The sequence below is a fragment of the Oncorhynchus tshawytscha genome, linkage group LG06, assembly GCF_018296145.1.
Source record: "Oncorhynchus tshawytscha isolate Ot180627B linkage group LG06, Otsh_v2.0, whole genome shotgun sequence".
NCBI classification, from domain to species: Eukaryota; Metazoa; Chordata; class Actinopteri; order Salmoniformes; family Salmonidae; genus Oncorhynchus; species Oncorhynchus tshawytscha.
This window is the reverse complement of record NC_056434.1, coordinates 61,040,940-61,050,536: the sequence shown is the minus strand read 5'-3', so window position 1 is coordinate 61,050,536 and position 9,597 is coordinate 61,040,940. Positions and strand designations below refer to the sequence as shown.

Below are 9,597 nucleotides of genomic sequence, written 5' to 3'. Positions count from 1 at the left end.
AAACGTACAATGCTATTCTTTCATTATTTGTTTTGGAATGCATGAGCATGAGGGCTCACTGTTCGTTGTTGGCATTTCCTGCCTAAATTTGCACACTGCCAATGAAGTAATCATTTAAATCATTGGTCTTGACTGAATAGGAATTTGAATTGTTCTGGTTAACACACTAAATCATTGATAATAGCCACAGTATTTCATTTTCATTAGCCAGTAATGTGTTTTGTTCACTTATTGCCCCCTATTGACAGTCTCAGTCCACTTCCATGCGTACTGTAGTTGAAGTTGTATTCCATTTCCTGTTATCTCTGTCATAGACCTAGATCTCAGTCCCCTTATCGAGATCTGTTGAACTGAGGAACGCGAGGTAAATCGTTAAGACACTACAAATGACTGTTACTGTCCGTCAGAGATGCAGTGCGGACTTAGAACTTTGTCAATGAGTAAGTGTTTGTCTCTTAGCTACCACTACTGTCATGTGCAAGTTACGTTGTAGACCGAACTTCAAAGTCACATTTTAGGTAGGTAGACGCGAAAATGCCGCTGCAAGAGGCCACGGAGAAGGAATCGTTGAATTTTAATCAACTGTGCACGTTTGAGAGCTTCGAGGAAGTTTGGAGTCATTACGGTTATAAAAGTGGCTTCAAAGACGTAATAGAACGGGAGTTCTCAAGGACTAAAGGTACAGTACTTTTGCGTGGGGCTTCAATCACAGCGCCAAGCGTGTTTTAAAGTTAGTAAATCAACTTACGCTGATTCAACGCAAACCAGTGCGACACATTGTAACACAGGACTACTGTTTTTGTTGTTGTGTGCTTATTAAGGCAATACGTCTACTTACCACTAAGTGGTGCAAGTGTTGTTATTCGATGCACATAAGTGATTATCCAAGAAGAAACTCATTCCTAAGATTTCTCAAATTCCAAAACCAACTTTTTTGACAGGCATTACATACCTGGATCATGCTGGAACAACGCTATACCCTGAGTCACTGGTGAGAGAATTCTATCAGGATATCTCCAGGAATGTATATGGTGAGTCTTTCCTCACATACCAAATATAATTAGGTTCAACTGATATAATGTGCTGAGTTGTTAAAAGTGTAAAAAAGAGACAATTCTATTAAAGGGGCAATCTGGAATTGCTACATAGATTTTTGGACTGTTTATGTAAATGATGCCCTTGTTTTCATTAACGAGTTAAGTATTGGCCATTGCATGTCAATTGTATTACCATTCAAGCATATTATTAACTCTGTATATTGAGAATTGACCTGTTTAAAGTTGTATGCCAGGTTAGGGCAGGTCCTTTTAGGATCCCCGTTCTCCGTGTTCATGGAGAGCTGTTTGTTGAGGTAACATTTGAGTCATTTAGCAGATGCTGTTATCCATAACAACTTGCAGGAGCAATTACGGTTACGTGCCTTGCACAAGGGCACATCGACAGATTCTTCACCTCGTCATCTCAGAGATTCCAACCAGCGACCTTTCAATTACTGGTCCTACGCTCTTAAGCACTAGGCCCTACGCTCTTTACCTCTTACCTTTACCTCTTACCTTTACCTTTGCCAAACTCAGATGTGTGTTTATGGGTGTTTTGCCCTGTGTTTACATTTTTTTTCCAAAAAGTATTTTTGACGACTATTTTTCCTAATACACTTTTTAAATACTCAACTTTGTATCCAGTCTTCTTCAGCACTTCCTGCACTGTAAATAAATGCCTCCTATTTTTGCACCTGAACCTACTCTGAGACTGCGCCACATCAATTAAATAGGCTGCCGGGTCCTCTATTAACCTCCTTGGTATTCCATCGTACTTGCCTTTGTTTTCTGTTTGTTTATATATATATATATATGTATACACACACAGTTAAAGTTGGAAGTTTACATACACTTAGGTTGGAGTCATTAAAACTTGTTTTTCAACCACTCCACAAATTTATTGTTAACAAACTATAGTTTTGGCAAGTCAGTTAGGACATCTACTTTGCGCATGACACAAGTAATTTTTCCAACAATTGTTTACAGACAGATTATTTCACTTATACTTCAGTGGGTCAGAAGTGTACATACACTACACTAAGTTGGCTGAGCCTTTAAACAGCTTGGAAAATTCCAGAAAATGATGTCATGGCTTTAGAAGCTTCTGATTTGAGTCAATTGGAGGTGTACCTGTGGATGTATTTCAAGGCCTACCTTCAAACTCAGTGCCTCTTTGCTTGACATCATGGGAAAATCAAAGGAAATCAGCCAAGACCTCAGAAAAACAATTGTTTTTGCACAAGTTTGATTCTTCATTGGGAGCAATTTCCAAACGCCTGAAGGTACCACATTCATCTGTACAAACAATAGTACGCAAGTATAAACACCATGGGACCACGCAGCCTTCATACCGTTCAGGAAGGAGGCACGTTCTGTCTCCTAGAGTTGAACGTACTTTGGTGCGAAAAGTGCAAATCAATCCCAGAACAACAGCAAAGGACCTTGTGAAGATGCTTTAGGAAACAGGAACAAAAGTATCTATATCCACAGTAAAAGGAGTCCTACTTCGACATAACCTGAAAGGCCGCTCAGCAAGGAAGAAGCCACTGCTCCAAAACTGCCATAAAAAAGGCAGACTACGGTTTGCAACTGCACATGGGGACACATCTGGTCTGATGAAACAAAAATAGAAGTGTTTGGCCATAATGACCATCGTTACGTTTGGAGGATAAAGGGGTAGGTTAGCATGCCAAAGAACACTATCCCAACCGTGAAGCACGGCTGTGGCAGCATCATGTTGTGGGGGTGCTTTGCTGCAGGAGGGACTGGTGCACTTCACAAAATAGATGCCGCCATGAGGACGGAAAATTATGTGGATATATTGAAGCAACATCTCAAGACATCAGTCAGGAAGTTAAAGCTTGGGTCGCAAATGGGTCTTCTAAATGTACAATGACCCCAAGCATACGTCCAAAGTTGTGGCTAAATGGCTTAAGGACAACAAAGTCAAGGTATTGGAGTGATCATCACAAAGCCCTGACCTCAATCCAATAGAAGATTTTTGTTGCAGAACTGAAAAAGCTTGTGTGAGCAAGGAGGCCTACAAACCTGCCTCAGTTACACCAGCTCTGTCAGGAGTAATGGGCCAAAATTCACCCAACTTATTGTGGAAGGCTATCCGAAACATTTGACCCAAGTTAAACAATTTAAAGGCAATGCTTCCAAATACTAATTGAGTGCATGTAAACTTCTGACCCACTGGGAATGTGATGAAAGAAATAAAAGCTGAAATAAATCATTCTCTCCACTATTATTCTGAGATTTCACATTCTTAAAATAAAGTGGTGATCCTAACTGACCTAAGACAGGGGATTTTTTACTAGGATTAAATGTCAGGAATTGTGAAAAACTGAGTTTAAATGTATTTGGCTAAGGTTTATGTAAACTTCTGACTTCAACTGTATATATGAATACTCCTGTATCCTGATTTTAATATTCTTTTAATATTTTTGTCTTTAGGCAACCCTCACAGCCATAACCCCAGCAGTAGACTGACGCATGACACAGTAGAGCATGTCAGATACAGGTAGCTAAAGCCTCTCCTTTCGCAGAAAGAAGTTCTCATCATTATTCCACCCGAATTAATGTGACTGTGTGAACCCATATTTGTGCCCTGCTATTGAGGATATGTCCTGAACAGAAATGTATTTTCTTGCAGGATATTGCAGCATTTTAACACCACTCCTGACAAATACTCTGTGATTTTCACCTCTGGCTGTACGGCAGCTCTCAAATTAGTCGCTGAGAGCTTTCCCTGGAGGCCTCCCACTGCTACGGAGCCAGCCAGTCAGTTCTGCTATCTGACTGATAACCATACCTCGGTGGTCGGCATCAGAGGAGTTACTTCAGCACTGGGAGTGGTTTCTCTACCTGTCTCCCCCAAGGAGATAGAGGCCAGAGCCAGAGATGTAGCCCAGAGTGAATGCAGCAGTTGCCAGACACCACACCTCTTCTGTTATCCAGCACAGAGCAATTTCTCTGGCAGAAAGTACTCCCTGGGGTACGTGAGGGGCATCCAGGCGAGGAAGCTCTACCCAGCGTGTGACAGCCAGGGCCGGTGGTTTGTCCTGCTGGATGCTGCCTCTTTTGCTAGCTGCTCTCCGCTAGATTTGCAGGAGCACCCAGCAGACTTTGTTCCCTTATCCTTCTATAAGATGTTTGGCTTCCCCACAGGTTTAGGGGCTCTTCTGGTCCGGAATGACACAGCTGCCCTCCTAAGAAAAGCATACTTTGGTGGGGGGACAGCAGCGGCCTACCTAGCGGGGGAGAACTATTACGTGCCAACGCCAAATATGGCTAACCGGTAAACTCTTCCATGAGCCTTGAAATTATATTATGGATGTGAATGCACACGCATTCTTTATGAAGTTGAATGAGCCTGGTTTAGAGAGGATAACATTATTGTTTGATACTTTTTTTGTGATAAACCTTGTTTGTCGTCTGATTTAAGGTTTGAAGATGGCACCGTCTCTTTCCTGGACGTCATTGCTCTAAATCATAGTTTTGATGCTCTACACAAACTCACAGGTATGTACATATGAATAATTTAAAGGCACGGATGAATCAAAGCAAAGTTGTTCATATAATGCATCAGTATCATCTGCCATTACACTAAGTGTCAAAGTAAGACCTATGCATTCAAAAATAATTCCATTGGTCGAGTGGTTGTTCATTACATCAATATGACAGAAATCTTTTGAACATCAGTAAGGAATGGACCAATATTCTACAGAGATTGAATTGAGTCAATAAAACCTTTTTAAACTATTGTATTGTAACCTTGTTTCCTTGTTTTCGCCTTCAGGAGGCATGGACAAGGTCCAGCTGCATACATTTGGTTTAGCACGCTATACTTACATGTTGCTGTCTAGCCTTTGCCATGGCAACGGACAACCAGTTGCTCAGATATACTCCGACAGCGAGTTTGAGAACCCGAGCATGCAGGGAGCCATCCTCAACTTCAACTTGACGGACTGTCACGGACAAATAGTTGGATACTCTCAGGTTCACTCAAATGAGCCTATTTCATGCACTGCACCCTACAGTGCTTGCATTTAGTAATTTCGCACATCCAAACATATGTGAAAGAGGACTTTACCAAGTTGATTCATAATGAACATAGCCTGGGTATTATGAATGCACTAAAAGAAATGTCTCATATTTCTGCTGATTGATAAACATTTCTAACCATTTTCCTTTTCCTCTTCTCAGGTGGACAAGCTGGCTAGTCTTTTCAATATCCATGTGCGGACAGGTTGCTTCTGCAACACCGGTGCCTGTCAGCTCTTCCTTGGCACCACCAATCAAGACGTGAAGAGCAACCTACAGGTGCGTAGTGAATTTGAGGTGGCATTGCGCATGTGTTTGTGCAAAAGACAATGAAGATAATTATTGATCCTAATATACTGTTGTCCTCTCCTGTTTTCTTCAAGGCGGGTCATGTCTGTGGAGACGACGTAGACCTGGTTGATGGTCGTCCAACAGGATCTGTGCGCGTATCCTTCGGCTACATGTCAACCTTCCAGGACTGCCAAAACTTCTTGAACTTCGTCGTGGAGTGCTTTGTGGAGAAACCAGTCGAAGTGGACCAAGTGAAACTAGACAGACTGAAATCGAACACCTCTTCTAAAGGTTCCAGTCCGTGTCTGCTTACTATGCTTACCAATGGGAAACCTAAACACATAGACAATGGAGAGCATGCCGCTACAGAACCAGTTGTGAACGAATATGGAGGCAAGGCCATCACCAAGGAAGCAAAGAGCCTAGGGAAGGCCCAGTATCTGACTAATATCTACATATATCCAATCAAATCCTGTGCAGCGTTTGAGGTTTGTGCACATTTCTCTTTCAGTATTGTTTTGCTCTCATTTAAATCTACAATGGAAATGATGAACGTTCTCCAATACCCATGTTATGTTTGGATAAAAGTCACAGAGATCTACCTGTTGTTGGATATTTGTGGTAAGAATGACTATTTCATCAACTAAACACAATTGCAATGCGTGTGCCTATCAGTATACTGTATCAATTGACTTCTTACTTCTTCTGTGTTTTTAATTGTGATGTGTGGTTATGCAGGTGACTGACTGGCCAGTGTGCCCTCTGGGACTGCTCCATGACCGGGGCTGGATGGTGGTGAATGGTAATGGAGTGTGTCTGAACCAAAAGAGAGAACCACGCTTATGCCTCATTCATCCGCAGATCTACCTGCCCTCGAACACACTGCTCCTGCAGGCCTCAGGTCAGACATTATAAATATATAGTATTTTTTTGTGACAATCCAGGAGTCTTTATTCAGCAGCACCGCTCACATACAGTTCAGTCATACATTAAAAAAAAATTAAAAACTCTTCTAAAGGAGTTCCTCTTTTCTTTCAGGAATGGACACAATTTCTGTCCCTTTGGAAAACTACAATGAGCCACACCAGAGTCATGGTGTGTGTCAAAGCAAGTTGTGTGGTGACAGGTGAGTTAAAAAAATATATATATTATAATAATAATTAAACCACTAGCTATGTCTTTGTAGAAAATCTATAGAGCAGGCTTGAAAGACATGTATGATCAGTGTCGGGAATGACATACAGTATTTATTATGATCCATTTTTTTCATAGTCATTGGTCTACCAGAAGTCTGCCACTTTGACTTCAGGAAAAACGCCAAGGGGGATGAATGCTTTTGCAAGGCACTGTATTTGACCATCACCTTGATTCAGAAATGTTGTAGTGGTTGTTATTGTATTCTCTCCTTCCCAAGGGTGCAAACAGTAGATTGTGGCGATGAAGCTGCATCATGGCTCTCAGAGTTCCTTGGACAGCCTTGTCGTCTGATAAGGCAAAGTCCTGATTTCATTCGCAACATGAAAAAGGGCCATGAAAAAGGTGAAAGGGAGATGTCCTTGGTAAACTTAAGTTCAGATACCATACTAGGGTATCCATCATAATGGTTTCTTCAGTAATTCCTATTGTCTGCAAAAATCTATTTTGTATGCATGAATGTTGGAATTTGCTTTACCCCAATGGGATTTCTTTGGTCTCTTTAATTCATAATGATTTAGACTTTTTTGTCATTGCCCCAGGGGTCTCGTCCACTGCCCTCTCCTTGGTGAATGAAGCCCAGTACTTAATGATCAACCATGCCAGTGTTGATTTGCTTCAGAGACACATCACTAGCAGGTATAGTATAACATGTTATATTGCCTACGGGCCTCACACATTCCTGGTGGAGCACATTTGGAATTTGTGACATACTAAATTATACAGTATGTAGGCCTAGTGAATTACATGTACAAAGATCATCATAGGCAAACCTTTTGTTTTTGATTAATGTGAGCCAGCCTTTTTTCTTGTTCCTTGTGGTTTATCTAACCACTATGGGACAGACAGGAATCCTCTGACCATCAGCCTCTTGACATCTATGAGCTTGTTAGTCGGTTTCGTGCCAATTTAGTCATCTCTGGATTGGAGCCATTTGAGGAAGATGATTGGTCACACTTGATTATTGGAAACACCCATTTCCAGGTGAGGATGCAGATTGGTTTTCATATATGGTGACGCGTATTACTGAAATGGCAACAAAAATCTTTAACTGCATCAACTCTTTGTGATATGACGTGAAGGTGGCAGGTCGGTGTGGCAGATGCCAGATGATTGGGGTTGATCAGAACACAGGAGCCAAGACCAAAGAGCCTCTTCTGTCTCTCTCTGCCTATCGCAAGGGGAAGGTCAGTAGGGGGAGGGGGTTGCGTTTAATTTCAAAGTGTGACAATATATTCCATGGTTGGTGTGTTGAGTTTTCAGATAGTTCCTATCCCATGACACGTTATCTGACTTACTACTGGGTCGACTGCATTTGCAACGGTCCATGTCATTGACCTTAGACTAGAGGTAGGTAGAGTACATAAAACAAACAAGAGCATTAACTGACAAGGAAAACACACAGCAGAGTATTCAATATACAGTATCCCTTATCCCAGAAGGACCCCATTTTGGATACATTTTTAGGCTTGTTGTTTGTTGTTCTCACTACCGTTTTGGCCATTCAGTGAGTATGCTGTAAATGTGTTGTGATTTTGTTTTTTAGGTGACCTTTGGTGTGTACCTTGTCCACCAATCACTGGATGGCTCTAATGCAACCCTATCTGTTGGCACTCCTGTAATGTCTCAATGGTCAGGATAAGGTTACCATTTCCAGATGTTTTTATATGTCTGGACTCAAAATGATTTTAAGCAAACATGGTTAGGTTACCATTTTAACTTAAATGTTTGCATATTGTAGGAAGACAACCCAGGTAATCACAGAGCTCATACAGACCAACGTGTAAATCAATTACTGTACCTTTTAGTTTACATGATTTTAATGTCAAAGGTTTTTGACTGCTGCTCACACCATGGTATTTGCCAATATGCATTGCAAAGCTTTCTAATGTGTGATACAAACACTTATGGAATATCACATTGATTACCTTAGACGTACTGTCACAGAAGAATAGTTTTCTCACTTTTTGTCAGCAGCCTCACATGATCAATGTCAGACTCCTTTGGAAATGTGAACATTTTACCTGACAGAGAGGACATGGAAAATACCGTTAGACTCTATATGATGAACTAAATATTTACAGTACAATGTATGCTCTGATATAAATGTATCTCCATCCTGTAGGCCATTGACATCTGAATAATTATCATATTTGCCATGTGGAGAGAGTGGTGTCAGGCACCAACACCTTTGAGAGAATGTATTCATTTTAATTAAGTATTTTAATGATTCATCTTTGCATTTATTGTCTTAATTTCTAACCTGTTTTCTCCAGAGCTTTTGGTTACTTTGGCACCTACTTTCTGTCTTAGAAAAAGGATACATACATAAAGAAATAGAATACATAGACAATATACATGTCACATGACAAACTTTAGGGCACATTGTAAACAGGACATGAAATTGAAGTACAATTATCTTAATTGAAAATTACGTTAAAGAAAACAAATTATACATTACATTACATTTACACATCTGTACACATATACAGTGCATTCGGAAAGGATTCAGACCCCCTTTTCCACATTTTTGTTACATTACAGCCTTATTCTAAAATTGATTAAATAAGTGTTTTTCCTCATCAATCTACACATAATACCCCATAATGACAAAGTGAAAGCAGGTTTTTATACAAAAAAAATCTTAAAAATAAGAAACACATATGTTATATACATACAGTCAAAAGTTTGGACACACCTACTCAATCAAGGATTTTTACTATTTTCTACATTGTAGAATAATAGTGAAGACATCAAAACTATGAAATAACACATGGAAACATATAGTAACCAAAAAAGTGTTGACAGCTTTGCACATTCTTGGCATCCTCTCAACCAGCTTCACCTGGAATGCTTTTCCAACAGTCTTGAAGGACTTCCCACATATGCTGAGAACTTGCTGGCTGCTTTTCCTTCACTCTGTGGTCCAACTCATACCAAACCATCTCAATTGGGTTGAGATCGGGTGATTGTGGTGGCCTCGTCATCTGATGCAGCCCTTACACAGCCTGTAGGTGTGTCATTG

General features: G+C 40.6%; 1 protein-coding gene across 2 annotated transcripts; it reads left to right on the top strand.

Annotated features, from left to right (window-relative positions):
• Nucleotides 1–266: 266 nt before the first annotated feature.
• On the top strand, nucleotides 267–8,804 carry LOC112252819 (molybdenum cofactor sulfurase-like). 2 transcript variants are annotated; one of them, XM_024424452.2, is made up of 15 exons: nucleotides 269–679; nucleotides 942–1,031; nucleotides 3,498–3,564; nucleotides 3,697–4,341; nucleotides 4,489–4,565; nucleotides 4,843–5,042; nucleotides 5,250–5,366; nucleotides 5,471–5,866; nucleotides 6,117–6,279; nucleotides 6,417–6,504; nucleotides 6,793–6,917; nucleotides 7,115–7,211; nucleotides 7,418–7,556; nucleotides 7,655–7,759; nucleotides 8,119–8,804. In XM_024424452.2, exons 1-15 carry the CDS (start codon nucleotides 535–537, stop codon nucleotides 8,212–8,214), a joined length of 2,550 nt encoding a protein of 849 aa, XP_024280220.2. In that variant the 5' UTR covers nucleotides 269–534; the 3' UTR covers nucleotides 8,215–8,804. The 2 variants fall into 2 exon arrangements, 1 of the variants encoding a protein (XP_024280220.2); XR_006083636.1 differs by lacking the exon at nucleotides 8,119–8,804 and having other exon boundaries at nucleotides 267–679; nucleotides 7,422–7,556.
• Nucleotides 8,805–9,597: the final 793 nt, after the last annotated feature.

Coding starts and splice junctions, on each gene's coding strand:
- LOC112252819 (XM_024424452.2), top strand. CDS start 535: ATGCCGCTGCAAGAGGCCACGGAGAAGGAATCGTTGAATTTTAATCAA. Junction 6,918..7,114: donor GAAAAAGGGCCATGAAAAAG/GTGAAAGGGAGA, acceptor TCATTGCCCCAG/GGGTCTCGTCCACTGCCCTC. Junction 7,212..7,417: donor CAGAGACACATCACTAGCAG/GTATAGTATAAC, acceptor ACTATGGGACAG/ACAGGAATCCTCTGACCATC.